We start from the raw sequence: 18065 nt of genomic DNA, 5'->3' as shown, positions 1-18065 counted from the left end.
GGATGAAACTGGAAGCCATTATTCTCAGCAAACTAACACAGAAAACCAAACACTGAATGTTCTCACTCATAAATGGGAGTTGAAAATGAGAACACATGGACACAGGGAGGGGTATACCACACACCAGGACCTGTAAGGGGGTGGAGGGCAAGGGGAGGGAGAGTATTAGGACAAATACCTAATGCATACAGGACTTAAAACACAAATGACAGGTTGACAGATGCGGCAAACCACCACGGCACATGTATACCTATGTAACAAACCTGTACGTCCTGCACATGTGTCCCGGAACTTAAAGTAAAATAAAAAAAAAAAAAAAAAAGAGCTATATAATCACGGGAAAAGCCTATAATCTCTGAGCTCTAACTTGCTTATTTTTAAAATGAAGAGTTTCGCCATAAATGCTTTTAAAACAGAATATAAAAATGCAATGTAAAAATGACTATCTAAACCACTAAAATTGATCCTAATTTATAAAAGCAAATATATATATGTCACGGGATAAAAAAGGAATGACTTTCACCAGAGGGGAAAGAGCAAAATGACAATACATTATGAAATTAAATGGTGATGAGGATGCCGAAAAGAACTAACATACAAGCCTTGTAATGAAGAATGCTACAAAATGCAAAGAAAAAAGATACTGTCAAACTCTACATTCCCTTTGACCTAGTAATTCTATTTTTGAACACAAATTCCCCTCCAAAAAAATTCCTAAAGAAAAATCAAAGATCTCTAAAAAGAATCTCCATAGCAGCACTATATATAAGAGAGGAAAATTAGAAACAACCTGTATGTTCAAAAATAGAGGCACAGTTAAGCAGAATCTGGTTTTGCTAACAAAATGGGACAAAGGCCTATATAGCCATGTTTTAAAATACAGAACTATCTTCTTCAAAGAGTGAATGTATTCATGTGATATTACATAAAATGTAAAGGTTGATCACAAAACACCCTTTTTATGATTTCACAAAAACCACACAGTTAAAAACTAGAAGATAAATGGAAGGGGTACAGATAGTTCTTTGAGTTTGTTATTTTGGTAAAATTCATTACACCAGCAAAAAATAAAAGGGAAATGGGGAGGAAAGAATGCTCTTTAAACCACAGTCCAGTTTGTACATTTCATGCTGCTTCTATATAATTTTTCTACCATGACAAATATCAACTTATGTCTCTACCTTACATTCAATGTTCTTCAAGCATTTTCGCAAAGATTATGTTAATTGTTGGAAAAATAATCGGGGTTCAAGGCACCAATACACCCACATACTAAACTTTTATACAAAGTCTAGTGTGTCAGATGCATCCTATGAAAGTATATTGTACATATTGGTGAGCTATTGTCATCCTGTCCCCATATGCCATCAATGGGAAATTAAAGGAAGCATCCAGGGTTAGGAATTATGATTCCAACAGGGTCTTGGACTCTAAAGTCAACCAATATATGGTAGAAGATGCCATGACGTAAATGCCTTGGGAAACTGCGACATACCTCTTATCTACAATTACTGCTTTCCTTAAACACTTACAGATGACAAAATCATGGCAAAAGTCATCATTCTGGTTGGCCTAGCAATATATCCCTTTCAGCTGTGGCAAATATATAGTACATGGATTTACTGTAGTACACAGAATTCACAGATATAATTATGGTGTGGTACTTGGCTTCAGTGCTATAGCATTGGATTATCCTTCTACTAAAAACTCCAAAAAGACATAAAAGGTAAAAACCTAGAATTATCCTAAGTAGCAATTCTCCAGAAGAAACATTAACTGGAGATAACACGCTTGTCTTGAATAGAAATGCTGATGTTTCACAAAAGCCTGTGTAAATTTTCTTCCTTCCAAAAAGTTGTTTTTTTCTACTAATCAATATTTTAAACAGTATGTTTCCAGCTTTAAGATGCTGGTATCCTTTAACATATTCTGAGAATGATAAAGAAAAAAGTATTGGTGTCATGTGAGAAACTGTCCAAGAAAAAAAAAAAAAAAAAAGGCTACAACCTAAAATTGGGAACAAGTGGATATAGCAAAACTGTAAAAATCTACCACAGACCATTATACATACTTTTCTCAGTGATAGCTAGAGCAGAAAGTAAAAAATATTTTCAATCTTTCACATTTACAACTTTAGCAAAAATCCTGTTTCTAGCTATCCTAAAAAGACACTGGCAAAAAGCCATGTCCAATTTCTACTGTTACCAGCATTATCTAATAATGTGAAAACAAGCTATCATTTTCAAAACTATTCAACGTGCCAAAGTAATTAATCTTAAATCGATGGTTGCTAGTGACACACCATGTGTTTACTTGTAAACAACAAATTATAAGCTTTTAGAAAATGAAATTACCCATTTAAAAATGAATCTCAAAAATATGCTGCAGAAATGCAACCAATTCCACTTTTTGTTATCTGTCTGAATTATTCTACAGAATCATGTCAATATATTTTATACACATTTACAGGTCATACAAGTTCTAGGGTGCCAAGTAATAATGTAAAGATTTAAAGAAAATGGCACACACACAGAACTCCAAAAGCCATATTAAGTTAAAGAAACGCTGTACAAGGATTTAAATTAAACCTCCATTACCCACCAGATGAGATAGCAATTCAGTGTTGAGACAGACTAACTCAAACATTCACCCATTAAAATACCATGTAATGAGGCAGGGACAAGAGCATGCCTTAAAAAAATTAAAAATCAACTTCAGAAAGATAGCATAGGTGTGAGCAAATCCTAATTTAAATAGAAATTAAAATAAAATATAACCTGCACCCAAGAACGTTAGTAGCGAAGAGGCCATTTACATTTCAAAGTCCTCTGTCTATGGTATTCTTAAGTACTATACCACTAAGGTTTGTCAGTTCTGTGGAGACACTTCAATTAAGGCTGTGTGGTAGAGCTCTGTGTAAATTAATTAGTTGAGGTTACACAGATTTTCTAAAAGCAACTCTCTAAAACAGCCTCAGAGATATGCAAGATTTGTGGGGAATTAAAATTTAAATACAACTTACTAATCAATTCTTCTTGCTTTCACATTTCAATGACATTTTGCGTAATAATAAATAAGTCCATGAAAATACTACTAACCAACATTTTATTTGCTTTCAATTAGAGCTAAAGGAAAGGGCTTTCAATCTTCCTTTTGATACTTAGGTTTTATTTCAGATTTTATCTAGACTTATTGGCAAGAGTTTCCATATGATAACTATAATGAACTTGATCCATATTTAAATGTGAAATGAGACTATATTTGAAATTCACATATGCTACAACTAAATTAGCTTTCTAGTAATTGCTAGAAACAATGTCATAACAAAAATATGAATTTCATACTCCTGCACTGAGACTTTACATGTTAAATTCATTCACTGTAATTCAGCTATATATTAAAGCTTCACATTTTATCTAATGTAATATTATAATAATTTCCTTTAATTCAAAATACTAAGTTATTTTTTGCTGTAAATAAATTTTAAAGCCACTAGAACCAGATGTTTCATAATTATTCTTCAAAATATTATTCTTTAAACAAAATGTATACACAAAAATGGTAATAATCAGTTACATAATGGTTTCTCCTGTAAATTAAAAACGGAAGAAATCTGAAGATTTCAAGAGATCAGGAGCCTTCTAATTATGTATATAAGAGATTCATGAGCTCTTCTGTAATCCTAAAATAAAGTCCCTATGGTCTCATCATAGTGATTGTGAAAAATTCATACTTGTTATACAGTAGATATGATTTAGACTTTTTTAATGGCTAATTTGTTTCATGAGCATGGACACTGCATGTACAAATGTATCTTTTGAGATAGTACCATTGAGAAGAGGCTGTCCTTCATGCACATCCTTCGATAAGACTGCACTGTAAACGTCTTCAGGAAATCCAGTCTTGCATAATGCGATTTCACCAGAAGCCTCTACAGACGCCTGCAACACAAGAAAAAAAAAAAAAAATGTATGTACAATGATTGCTACCTCCTTCAACTGAGAAACATTCCACTTGGCATAAAGCCTCATTTTTTCAACTATCTTGTACAAACAACCTCTTTGTTTCCAAGTGCTTACAATTAGAATGTAGAGGGCAAAGGGTTAATCATTTTGATAACTCGAGTAGAAGAAACAAATCCCACTTGTCTAGTCCAGTAAAAGCAAAATAATACACATTCTAGGTTCTTCTAAGTACTGAACATTTTCATTAAAATGCTCATTGTGACTGAAGAACTATCAAGTGGGCGTGGGGTTTGGGGGACAGCCAAATAGTCTTTGGGCTCCACAAGTCACCATCACTAACTTCAGTTTTCATGAAAAATGTATACATTCAAGTATACAGATTTTTATATTCTTAGCTAATTCTCTATAGAGCTGGTTTCAAGATGCCATGTTCATTTAAAAAATAAAATTATAATATACTTGCAACAGTGGGACAGATAGTATTTTATACCAAGTAAAACCAATCAAAACTATATATTTCTAAAACTTGAAGGACAGTGATACATTAAAAATGTAAGTAAAGATTAATACAATTATGTGTTTACACTTAAAATTAGAAAGTAACCAAGTATCTGTCATTTTCTATATCATCATATGCACAGTTAATTTACTCAGTGTGCTTAAAACTCAGTCACATCTACTGCTGTCTAGCTAACCCTCCAAGTTAGTTTCCCTACTTCCTTCAGCCCTACTGACACAATTGGAGGAAAGTTAGCCCTCAGCAGAGCTCCTGTAGCATCTACATTAATTATAGGAAACTCTACCATGTACTGATGGGGATTCAAATACAGAGGAAGGACGAGTAGAATGAGGCTACCCAATGAAGGGATTTCAGTGGCCACAGGGACAGCATTAGGGACAGTCCACCCTAGTGAGAACCAGAAATTGAAAGGAAGAGGAAGGGAAGTCCCAGAAACAGAGAGATCTCAGAACAACTGTCTGGATGAAGCAATGCAGTGCAGCTTCATAATTAGATGACTACCTGAATTATGTATGTGAAATTTTGCAAATACTAATGTTGCAAAAATCCAGACCAATCTAATAAACTGTTCTTTTCAAATCCAAGAAAATAAAAAATGAATTACATTTAAACAGTATTAAATATCACAGTATTTATTCTCAAAAAATTATTAGGAGCAACAGTGAGATACTAGTTCAGGCCCATCAAATGAGTAAGCAGTTTTAAGTCTGTTATGTGCAAGAAAAGGCTGTATCAAGTGAAGAATAAAGAAGTACCAATCCCCTTAAAAGGTGTGAGTGGAAGCTGGTACAGTCACCTTGGCATACTTTTGGCAAACTCTAGGAAAGAAGAATGTGGATATATCCTCCCTACTCCTAAGGAAATATTACCCCATGAGTGCTCCAGTTGCCATGTGCAGGAATGTCCACTGAAGCATGACTGTAATAGCAGAGATTCTGTACATGTCCATCAAAAGGAGAATGGTCTAATACATTATCGCAAAGCCAAAAGAAAAACACAACATTAAAATGGAAGAACTGGAACTACATTCATCCAAAGGGCTACATCTCAGAGGCAAACTAAAACAAAACAAAAAGTCAGTTTAAGTTCCATGTATGATTAAGATATAAATTTAATTATAAATCAACCTAAAGATGACTATTTAGTAAGTTCAGAAACCCATTTGTGTGACATCCCAAATTCAGACTGAAGACAAGGCTCACTGCAGTATGAAATCTTGCAAAAAAAGTAGAAATCATGACTGATGATTCCACTTATATAAAATTTAAACACAAAAGGTAACATAATGTTTTGAACACATATTTATGTAAGAAGAAAAGGAAAACAGTATAGTGATAAACATGAAATTTAGGATAGTGGTTAACCCAGGGGAAGGAAAACTAGGAAAGGCATCAGGAAAGATTGTACGAGTGGCTTCAATTTTATCTGTAATAATTCATTTCTTTCAAAAAGACTCTGAAGGAAACCAGGTAAAATGTAAAGATCTGCGTAGACACATAGGTACAAATTACAGTATTCACCCCACAAACTATCTGCTCTACATATTTCATACTGAAAAAGAGAAAATATCAGAAACCAACTGAGAAATAAGAAGTGAGGCTTCCAATACTCATCAAGTTTGGGACACTGGGAGACAGTTTGATACTTGATACGTGTAAACATCCAGGTACTGTCCATGCCCGGCACAGTGCAGGAACTGAGTGAAGGAAAACTTTTGCTTTTAGCTAACCCAAACAAACACAGGGAATTCCTCAGTTTGCCATATAAAATGGACAAATGTGTTGCAAACCTGTGTCCCACCAACATGTTAGGGGTCTGCCTCTTCACCCTTCTAGCCCAGGCTTCTAAGAGCAGTGAGGCATGGCGGTGCTAGCCCAGGATAGGTGAGGCCAGAGCTCAGAAAGGCAGTGGCCAGAAGCCAGCGATGGAAGGCACGGAGTAGATGAGGGTCACATTTCCAATGGGGGCATTCGGGGTAGTAGAGTATGTGGGTTTGTGAGTAAGCACTCGGAGATCAAGGAAGTCTCAAGACTAGAGGAAAACCGTTAAGCTTTTATTCAACTCCATGACTGTATCTTGTTTCCCAGTGGATCTGCCCTAAGGTAGGAGAATCAGCAGCACCAAGTTCCTGGTCCAAAACCACAGAAATAGGCCTTCAGCGCCACATCAAAGCTGACAGGAAGATGGTGAATGTCCACCTCTGTGTTTTGTTCTCTGCCTTATTTCAGAAAAGGGACCTTCTATCCTCAATGTGCTGCCCCTTACTAAACCTCTCCATGCTCATTTTCCTCATGTAAAAAAGGGTACCAACTGGCCAGGTTGGCCATCAGAATTACTGAAACAATGCTTTTAAAGCACATCTCTAACAAATACTGACTAGTAATATTAAATATTCATGGAAGTCATGTCATACTTTGAATAATTTTCAAATTCATCTAAATAGCTGAAACTTTTCTAAATTCTTCTTCCTCAAGACAAAATGGATCCACAAAATAATATTATCCTGGATCCACAATATAATAATAATCTATAATGTATTTTCTTAAAAATAATCTCCATAAAATTATTAAAATATATATTCTCCCTATTTATTTCCTCTCTTAACTTTCAGTCAAAAAATAACAAAGTTAACAAGTTTAAAAAACAAACAGGAAGCACTCAAATGAATACAGGCTCCCAACTGGACATAGCAGAGGCTTACTTTGTGCCAAGCACTGTGCTGGTAAATCAGTATTTCATTCAATTCTCCCTGCAACCCTACAAGGTTGTGCCTGATATCAGGTCTGAGATTGTGGAAGACCAAGAGCTGATGGGCAGAATTCCCTCAAGGGGACTGACTGCACTGTGGTGGTAATCCTTGTTGGGCATTGGAGGTTCTCTGATCTAACACACAGCTAATGCCTGAATGTTCTACAATAGTAGCTCTCAATCCGGGACAATTTTGCCCCCCAGGGGACATCTGTCAATGTGCAGACACATTTTTAGCTGTCACAACTGCGAGGGGGTGCTACTGGCTACTAGTGGCTATTGGCTCTCAGTTGGTTTCTGATATTTTCTCTTTTTCATTATAAACTATGTACAGCAGGGAAGCCGCTAACCATTACACAACACACAGCACAGCATCCCTAACAAAGGAGTGCCAAGCTCAAAATGTCAACAGAGCCAAGGTTAAGAAAACCTGTTCTACAGCAGCACCTGAAAAAGAGGTATCTACCTACCCATTAACACTCCCATCAGTATGAAGATCACTGTCTCCTCAAGTAGCCTCATCACTTTTGGAACACCCTGCATCCTACAAAGCCAAAACCCAGTCCCTGAGGCTTACTCCCACATAAAGTCATCACTCTGCCAGGCCCAGGATGAAATTCTGGAACTTCAAAGAGGAGAAAGAGGAATTCTACCCTCAACAAGTTATCTGTGGGTATGAGGAGGAGGATGTGAATAACGTGCATTTCCCTAGTATTTGAATGGTGCATGGGTTGGCAAGCTTTTTCTGTAAAGGGTAAACTAAGTATTTCAGGCTTTGTAGTCCATAGGATCTCTGTTGAAGCTACTCAATCTGCTGCTGTTGTGCAAAAGCAGCCATAGACAATCAGTAGATGAATGAACGTGGTTGTGTTCATTCTAATATAATTTCATGTACCCTGAAATTTGAATTTCATTCCATTTTGAAGTCTTGAAAAATGCTCTTCTTCTTTTTCTTGCTTAAAAGCATTTGAAAATGTAAAACATATTCTTGGCCAGACCAAAAAAAAAAAAAAAAAAGGCAGCAGGAGTGTAGTTTGCAGATCCCTGCAATAGTGTGTTAAGTTTCGTATCACATTGTTATCTCACTTAATTCTCACAATAGGCCCCTTAAGAGGGGGTTAAACTATCTGCATTTTGCTAATGAGCAAATAGATTCTCACACAGAGGTACAGTGAAATACCCAAGACCTCACATCCGAGAGAGAAAGAGGCAGGATTCAAACTCTGTAGTCTTTCCAAGTACAACAATTACAATACAATCTTTCAAGAAACATGTACTGAGTGTTCATTTGCCACTGGAAACAGAACACAAGATACAGCCCCTGCCCTTAAGGAGCTCAAGACTTAATGTGGGAGGTTAAGATGCAGAGGATATGAGCAAAGCCCAGGGCAGGGAATCTGGGGGCTTCCCAAGCAGAGCTGGAGTAGCAAGGCGCTAGAGGGTGTCAGGAAAGCCATCCTAGGCAGTCATTGCTTGAACTAAAACAAGGCAGCAAGAAACAGCACAGTGCCTGTAGAATTACAATGAGTTCAGTGTCGCTGGAGTCCAAGAAACAAGGCAGGATGTCAAAAGTTGAGGCCGGAGAGTTAGACAGGGTTAGATCATAAATGGTTGGGGGCTTGGGGTTATCCTGTTGGCTGGGGGAGCCAGGGACAGATTTTAAGCACAGACAGAATGCATCTGACAGAGAATTCTGATAGCTTTGCGGGAAATGTGTGTGAGATAGGGGATGACAAGTGACAACTGAGAGACAAGCTAGGACACAGACCTGAGTCAGGGCAGGGGCTACAAGGAACGAAGAAGGGGCAGATTTTGTCAATACCCAGATAGTTAAGATCGATAGGGCCTTCTGGGCAGGGACTCACTGAGGGAGGGAGGGAGGAAATGATGCCTTCCCTCATGTTTCCAGCTGAGTGGCTGTGAACATGGGTGCCACAAGTAGGAAAAATAATCGCAAAACTATAACATCAGGAACAAAGTGCTAAAGAAGCAGAAAGAATGGGATGATAAATCTGTCTGCGGAAGTCAAGGAAGACTCCATAGCTGAAGTGACATTTAGGCTCTGACTTTAAAGATGATTGAAAATTTGCCAGGGGAAAGAGGGGGAAGTGGAAAAGGGAATTCCAGGCAAAAGGTACAGCACAACAAAGCCCCTGGTGATTTACGTTGAGCTTGTAGTCCACCAAAAACACCCTGATCTTTTTTTTTCCAGGCAACTGTTAAGTTATGGCTTCCTCCTCTATTATCTTTGCTGCTGATTTTGGATCCTTAGGGGGAGCAATTTATATTTAACCCTCCAAAATTTGGTCTCAATAAATTAACAATTCAGCTGGCTTTAGTAATTCCTTCCAGCTTTACGTATCAAGAAAGTCTAATGAGATACCCCAAAGTCTTCATATAGATGCCACTTAGATGCTAAAAACAGGGTATGTCACATGCCCAGACATAGTTTGGGGAAATCTGCCCAGGGGCACACCCCTTCAACCCCTAGGGCCCTAAGTGAGCTCTTAAGAAGAGCAGAGTGATTGCAGCATGAACTCCCAACAGGTCAGACTGCCTGGCTTTAAATCCCAGTCCCACTGCTATCTGCGAGACCTCTCAGAAGAAACAGTTCCCCATCTGTACAACAAGAGTACTAAAGATAGCACCAACTCATAGGGCAGATGAGAGGATTAAATGAGTTAATATGTGTAAAGCACTTAGGACAGTGTCTGGCACATGGTTATTCAATGTTTTAGCTGTTTGTCATCACAGTATTAATACTATTGGGGCAACATGAATCCAACTCATGGCGCATCTGCCATACAGGCCGGTAGTTCTCAAACTTACTCAACACAGCAAACAATCTGAGACATTTGTTTAAAATACAGATTCTTGGGTCCCAGCCCAAGACTCATTAAAACAGACTCTCAAGAGGTGTGATGGATAAATCGGTATATTTAACAAGTGCCTGTGCTGCATGTGGTGGCCACACATCCAGCCCTTATCTTCACCTCTGGAAAGCTTTCTGAATGTTCTCCAAACAGCACAGCTACCTTTTGACCCTAGTCTTCAAATCCAATAGCTTAGCAACAACAAAAAGGAATAAAGAAACCATGATTTTTCCATTCTTAATCCCATGCTCTCTTCTCTTTATTCTGAAAACTACATCTTCTTGATTTTGAATTTTTTGTTTTGCTTTGTACAGAGCATTACCCTACCCCCAGTCCTTTAGCAATTCTCCTCTTCTGCACAATTCCTCAAGCAGTCAGCAAGTCCTCTCAGGCCACCAGTGCAAAATTCACGCTGGTCAGAGGATCTGAACTCATTTAGTGCCGCTCTGTGCTCTCGCACAATCAGCTCACCTATCTTGAGTTTCAATTTCCTCTTACAAGTATTTGCTCTACTCTTCCCAGGCTGAAGATCGACCTCCTTGTCTAGAGAGGACAGAAGTGTAATAGGAGCTGAGTTCTGCTTGCCTGTGAGTATCGGTCTCTCTGTTCCGGTTCTGCACTCGCAGGGACATCGTTTTTGTTCTTGTTCAAATTCTTCCATGGTCTCAATGCTGTGAGCTTTAAAGCCCTGAGTCCACTACTCTTTTCAGTTCCCATTCTCATTATTCTTTTTTATAGTCATCCTTAGTCACTCGATCTGCTTTCCAATTTCCTCCAAGTCACTCCTAAATCCAAGCTCTTAAATATTCTATGTGGAATCACCATGGACAGACTTCAGTTGCCCTGCCTCCTCATCCTCTTCCTCATTAAGATCATTTATGATTATTGGCTAAAAATTTCACCTCTGAAAGCAGCCTAAACCTAAGGAAATCATAACTTTTCTTTCTGGCTCTGAAGACTGCCTAACCAAAACCTAGACTAAGTTAGTTATCATAAACTCTTAAATGTAATCCATTGGATGTCGGATTAAAACACTGATCTCTTACTTTCTCCCTATCAGAGATTCCATAGTCACAATCTTGTAACAATCAGATTATTGTTTGGGAGATTACCAAAGGCAGTCAACAAAGCTAAGGCCTTCTTTTGCGTTATGTTTGCTCCCGATTTCTTGTGGAAATAAGGGCAATAATGGGTTGTGACTGGTTAAGACTGGGTTAAGACTGAGAACTCCGCAGCAAACCTGCTCAGATTTAAATCCAGCCTCCACCATCTACTACCTGTGTGACCTTGGCAACTGTGTAACTTCATCTGTGCTTCAGTTTCCTCCTCTGTAATAATAATAATAATAATAATAGCTAAAGTACAGGTCTTTAGGATTGTTGTGAAGAATACAAAGGGCTTAAAAAACAATACGTGACCACTACAGGACAAGGGTTAGCTATTATGATGCTGCTGGTATTGTTTTGATTGTGGAGATTAACTTTTTTTTTTTTTTTTGGACAGAGTCTTGCTCTGTCACCCAGGCTGAAATGCAGTGGCGCTGTCTAGTCTCACTGCAAGCTCTGCTACCTGGATTCAGCCATTCTCCTGCCTCAGCCTCCTGAGTAGCTGGGACTACAAGAGTCCGCCATCACGCCTGGCTAATTTTTTTTTGTACTTTTAGTAGAGATGGGGTTTCACTGTCTTAACCAGGATGGTCTGGATCTCCTGACCTCGTGATCCACTCGCCTCAGCCTCCCAAAGTGCTGGGATTACAGGCGTGAGTCACAGTGCCTGGCCTTTATTGTGGAGACTTTTATCTCTGTTCTGTAAGTAACTGAGAAATATTTTAAAATTATCTTGTAAAGAAGGAATATCACAAAGAAACCCAGCTTGAAAAAAAAAGAAAATTTACCCACAAACAAGGATAAAAGATGCACAAGTGGAATTCCCTTCATGATATGTGATTTGTGGGTTGGGGGATGAAGCCGCAGTAGAGGGAGGACGACAACTATGGTAATACTTTCATTATGCGGTTATGTCTTACAAATGACATAAGCAAATATAAACAGTTAATGAAGACACTGTTAAGGTGGTCAGTTGAGTACATGGTGATAGAGTAATGAAACTGTTCAAGAACATTCGGCATGACTAATTTTTTTTATTTTTTAATCCAATTTCTCACCATACAATTACATTTGCCAGATTCTTGACATCTCACAGGATTCCATCCATGATGCTGGAGGCTATGTTAAGAAGATTATTCAAGAGCTACTGCCACTCTTTAAAGATTTTTCTCTGTGTCAGTTATGCCACTGATGACATTTTGAATTTCACATCCCTGCAAAAATGCTTAAAACGTGCAGAAGTTTAACCCTGAACAGCTGCAATATTTTTGCTTTCTCAAGTACCATTCTGGAAGGAGATTATCTTGTCCTGCATGGTTTTTTTTTAACTCTTTCTTGCCTTCATGATGGGCTCTAGAGCAGCTTAGGTTCAATGAACACAGCACCGAGGTCACACATTTGCCCCATCTGACCACCTAGTAATTTCCATCTTTATTTTAATTATCCTATTAGGATGTGTCCTTGAGTATCTCTAGTATCAGTATTTTAGTTTTCTGATTGTCATTTCTTTTAATCAAGTAAGGACAAACAGAATAGTCAAAAATAGCATTGATGCTGGCACAGGAACCTGCAAACTGTTGAAACTGAACTCTTAGCTGAAAGCACCACAATACAAGAGTTTGATGAACAAAAATCTGGGTCTGCATACAAAACACGGTTTAGAACGTCACCTTCCTAGGAGCAGAAACTATCAAGGCTTAGGACAATATGAAAATATACATCCAGTGACATCCATACAGACCTTTGTGCAATCCCAAATCTCTTCTGCCCAAGTGAGAAGAGGCTTCCTAGGCTTCCAGGCTTTCTTGAGTAGAGTCTCAAAAGATAGACAGGAGCTTACCACGAAGTGGATGCTTAATGTAACAGGTAGTAACAATGTACCTACAGGTTTAATTGGCAGGTAAAAGGCTAATACTATCAAATGATAATGGCCCAGGCAGCTGTGCAATTAAACTGTCAGGAAAAGTTCCAGAAGTGCCTATGGCATTCCAGAAGAGATGGCCAATCATGGCTCAGATTGATTCTGTCCTGTCAACTCATTACACTCAGCAGAGACTGCAACACACTGATATATAATACTCAAAATGTTATCAAATAGTATAGCACTTGGCATTAGACTGTGTTTATAATGAACTTGGAAATTCATTCAACTAAATACACTCAGTATCAGTGACTGCAAATATTTACTGAGTGCTTAATATGTGCCAAAAAGCATGCTACAATGCTTTCCACGCAGTGTATCTTAAATAGTCCTCACAACAACCCTATGAGGTAGATGCTATTAGTACTGCCATTTTGCAGGCAAGGAAACTAACTTAAAGGAAACTGCCCTAAGTCTTTTAGTTAATCAATTTAGGGACACTATTCAAACTGGCATCAAAAGGCCTTGGGGATAACCCTTAACCCAACCACTACAATGCCTATTAGGAAGCATTCACATACACTGACACACAGTACCTAACTGGCTAGGGGCTGGCAATTGTCCTATATGAATTGAGACAAACTGAAAAATCTGCCTATTGCCGTAATAAATTTTCTCCTAAAATACGATTCTCACATATGATATGTGATATATGCTAATAAGCCAATTTCAGTGTTTCTGTTCACTATGGAAAAAACTAAGAAAAAAAAGATATCAGGTCAAACTTTTTTAAACATTTTAAATCCTCCAAATCAAAGCGTCATACCCCCCAGCCCAAACTCTTCTAAAAGTATACATGGAAAATTATCAGTAAATAGCTATCATGGCTAGTATGTTAATTTTCAGAGGTGATATTGATGAAGGAATAATTATAGTCTATAATGAACTCTTTATACACTTTATTCGCTCTGGAGTCCCCTGTATTCATGTACAATTAGGCCCATTTCATAAAACCTGGAGCATGGCTTCAGTTTTTAAAAATGGTTACAGATGTTTACAGTCCCCATAACTCTGATTTAATTTGAGTAGCTGGCCACAGTAATGATTTATGTAATTCAGAGTCCCTGATAAGATAAACACAAACCAATTATAGCATTATTCTTGTGAGAAAACAACATTCAAGACACAGCTTCCAGAAATGCACTGCAGTGAAAGGAGGCATAACGCCAGAGTTCAAAGCCTTTCCCGAACTTATTCTGGAAGCAGCACCCCATCCAGTGGTGTTCTAATAGATCAAGCAATAAAGAAGTACATCTTCAAGCCCTGCAGGCTGAGAGGCTGCACAGCTAATATGGTCTATTCTAGTTTCAACTCAAGGGCAAAGGACAAGCATTGTCCTTTGGATATCTTTGGTGACTGAAGTGTGGCATCTGGATAGTTTCACAGTGTAACCCATAGAGGAAATGCTGCTTCCCTTCCTGATGCTTCTTTCAATGTGGAAGGCACTCTGCTAACTCTCAACTCCCAGTAATTTCCACTGCCCCAGTCAGTCTTATCCTGAATGACAATTCTTAAAGTATGGTCTGAGGAGTGGACTCCTAGGAGTTCCCATGATCCTCTCAGGGGATCTACAAAATCAAAGCCACTTCCAAAATATTACAACATATTTTCCCTTTTCACTCTCATTATCTCACAAGTGTAAAGTGAAGTCTTCCAGAGGCTATGTTATGTGTGATACCTTAACAGAGAAAACTCAGAAGCAGATACGAAAAACCAGCTATCTTCTTATTAAGCCAGACATTAAAGACACTGCAAAATGTAATGCACAATGCTACTCTTCCCACTAATCTTGTTTTTCTCTTTTGGAAAATACATGAATTTTTCATTAAAAAATGTTATTTATGTTACACATACAACTGGTTTAATATTTCAAATGAATTAAATATAATTTTTTCAGTGTAATTTCTCTATGGTAAACACTGATAGATATTATCTATAATAGAAAAGCTCACTGAAGAACTCACTAATTTTTAAGCAAGTAAAAGAGTCCTGAGACTAAAAAGTTTGTAAAGGGTTATGCTAAAGAGAGAGGGATGGATCAAACTTACCTGAAGGCTGCATTTGAAAGAATAATCTGAGCAGCTGGTGCCCAACCCTGTGCCCTACTCCGCCCATCTGGGAGTCACAGGTCCACAGAAAAGAAGCTTGGTGATCTCATTTTCCATGCTGGGAGTTCACAGATTCCCTGCAGCAATCTGGCAGTGGAAGGAAGTGAGCATGTCTTTGGAATTCTGGGATTCAGTGTTAGTAAGGGGGACATGCCAACAGAGGAAGGCCATGCCTGCCAGCCTAGTGCTCGTCAGGACTACGGTGATATTTTCCTTTCGTATCTTCTGATTCTTCTGGCTTATATTTCACTTGGTTCAGAATTCAAGACAGAGAGGGCAGGTCCTATTTACTGGGCCCTTTGAAAGACTCTAGCACTTGGTGACCTATCCGGGGATCTTGAGAAACAAAAAAGGAGTCCAATGTAGGGGAAGAACGTACTCGTGGAGGAACTTGGGCTTCTGGCAGTGGAAAAAGGGTGCTTGCATTTTTTTTTTTTTTTTTTAAAGGAAGTCTCACTCTGTCACCCAGGCTGGAGTGCAGTTGTGTAACGTCAGCTCACTGCAATCTTCGTCTCCCCGGCTCAAGCAATTCTCTTGCCTCAGCCTCCTGAGTAGCTGGGACTACAGGTATCCTCTATCTACCACACCTGGCTAATTTTTGTATTTTTAGTAGAGATAGGCTTTCACCATGTTGGCCAGGCTGGTCTCGAACTCCTGACCTCAGGTGATCCACCCACCTCAGCCTCTCACAGTGCTGGGATTACAGGCATGAGCCACCGCACCCGGTCCCCTGCACTTTTTTTTTTTTTTAACTTGGTGGTTTATAGCCTTGACTCTGTAGGGTGGCTGGTTTTTATAGTTGGAGAGGTGGCTTTTAACATCAAAAGGTTTAAATTCCTAAACCACAGAGCATTTTGACCTTGATGCTTGACCACCACTTAGGGTGGCTTATCTTCAGGAAAATGATAGCTGTTTAAGAGGTAGTGCCTCAAGAAAAAGAACAGCAGAACCTCAGGAAAGACTATAAGCCAAGGGTCCTAGAATAGAAAAGAGGCAGGATGCACAGTGACCTTAGTCCAATGGTGAACAATTTGGGTGAGGGATGCCACAATCTGGTGAAGGCTGCCACAATTTGGCCTTGGCAATGGTCTAAGGTAGCTCAGGACTCTGGAAGTGCTCATGGGCCTCAGCTTGAACAAGCCGAGGGGCATAAAAAGAGAATTATTTCAACATCTACTGCCTCAAGACTAGTCAATGAGCAATGCTTGTTATTTTTTAATAACACTGAGTTCAAGAGCACTAGCAAGGCTCTCACTTGGGCAAGGTGGGGACAGTGTGGATTCTGACAGCTTGACAAATGGCTCAAGGGTCAGACCCCACCAAGTGGTCTTTACAAGTGAACAAGAAATCTTTCCTTGAGGCGGCCTTCTTAGGCCAAAGCAACTCCATAGTAAATGGCAGAGAAAAGAGCCAGTGGGGCGCGAGACTGAAAACACCTGCTCCACCAGTCAACCACCAGATCGAACCCAACGTGGTGATAATACTGGGCTGTCAGATCCAAGGGACACGAAGGGAAAGTCTCAAAGGGAAAGGAGTTTTGAACAGGCTGGCTATAAGCCAAAACCCAACTGGGGAGAGGCTCCCATTGGGAGGTTGTTTACCACTTCCTATTTACCACTTGGGGTAACACATGCATACCAGGTTTTCTTTCAGAAAGCTGGCATCTGAGATACTGTCACCCAGCACAAGGTTCAGAAATGTCCGATGGTCCTCGTCTTTCTTGAGGTGCCTTTTTTCTCATCTAGCATATTCAGTATCTTTATGTTTCTACTTCCCCCTATCAACTTCGTTTAGTTCAAAGGTTGCAGATTACAGACAAGAGGCTTAGACTGACCAGCATCCAGGAAAGGTCAAAATTAAGAATGAAGGACTGCCCACTATCAGTCCATCCCTCACCTACCACGAGCTCTCTACTGTGGAACACTGAGAAACAATTTCGCCTGGATGATTCTTCCAGGAGCAGAGCCTGGTTTGCTTTCTAACTTTGAAAACTGCTGTGATCATCTTGCATGACCCATTAGGTTTTAGTTTGGGAACTCTATAAAAAGTAAAGCTAGCCAGGCGCAGTGGTCACGCCTGTAGGATCCCAGCACTTTGGGAGGCCAAGGCGGGTGGATCACCTAAGGTCAGGAGTTCGAGACCAGCCTGGCCAACACAGTGAAACCCCATCTCTACCAAAAAATACAAAAATTAGCTGGGCATGTTGGTGCACACCTGTAGTCCCAGCTACTTGGGAGGCTGAGACAGGAAAATAGCTTGACCCCGGGAGGAGGAGAATGCAGTGAGCCAAGACTGCATCACTGCACTCCAGCCTGAGTGACAGAGTGAGATCCTGTCTCAAAAAAAAAAAAAAAAAAAAAAAGCAAAGCTACAGATCTTCCAAGTGGGGAGTTGCCACATTTTGGAATAAGCACACACTACTTGACGACTAAGAACATGAGCTCAACAATCAATCCAAAATTTGGGGACCGTCAGAGGGTAACCCTTATCCTCTACTTCCATGTAGTGGGAGCTGCACTAGTAATAACATTCCTGACTTCTGGCCAACTTAGATAAAGCAAGTGGACATACAGAGCCCAGGCTCTTCATCACCTTTTTTTCTGTCAGAGCCACACTACCTATGTCACGCAAATATTGTTAAGCTATAGGTCTGAGGGGGGCAGGATCCCCAGATGGGAGCACTGTTGAAGATGGGAGGCCAAGGGTAACTAAATCTGAGATGTGCAAGATTTAAGCCACATTCTCTAACCTTGTCTTTATCAGTAATACATGTTGTAATTTTGGTTCTCTATCTACTGATGCTTTGGTCTTTTTTTTTTTTTTT

At 39.3% G+C, this 18065-nt stretch overlaps 1 protein-coding gene across 1 annotated transcript in view; it reads right to left on the bottom strand.

Moving 5' to 3' along the window:
• CDH2 (cadherin 2) overlaps nucleotides 1–18065 on the bottom strand; it is a 228624-nt gene that overhangs the window by 193840 nt on the left and 16719 nt on the right. Inside the window, exon 2 of the mRNA XM_033178071.1 lies at nucleotides 3830–3941. Within this exon, the coding sequence (XP_033033962.1) occupies nucleotides 3830–3941 (112 nt within the window). The remainder of the gene's footprint in view (nucleotides 1–3829; nucleotides 3942–18065) is intronic.

This window comes from Trachypithecus francoisi, unplaced genomic scaffold (assembly GCF_009764315.1).
Source record: "Trachypithecus francoisi isolate TF-2019V2 unplaced genomic scaffold, Tfra_2.0 Lachesis_group19, whole genome shotgun sequence".
NCBI lineage: Eukaryota > Metazoa > Chordata > Mammalia > Primates > Cercopithecidae > Trachypithecus > Trachypithecus francoisi.
The sequence above is the reverse complement of the archived record's forward strand: the minus strand, read 5'-3'. Positions and strand labels throughout refer to the sequence as shown.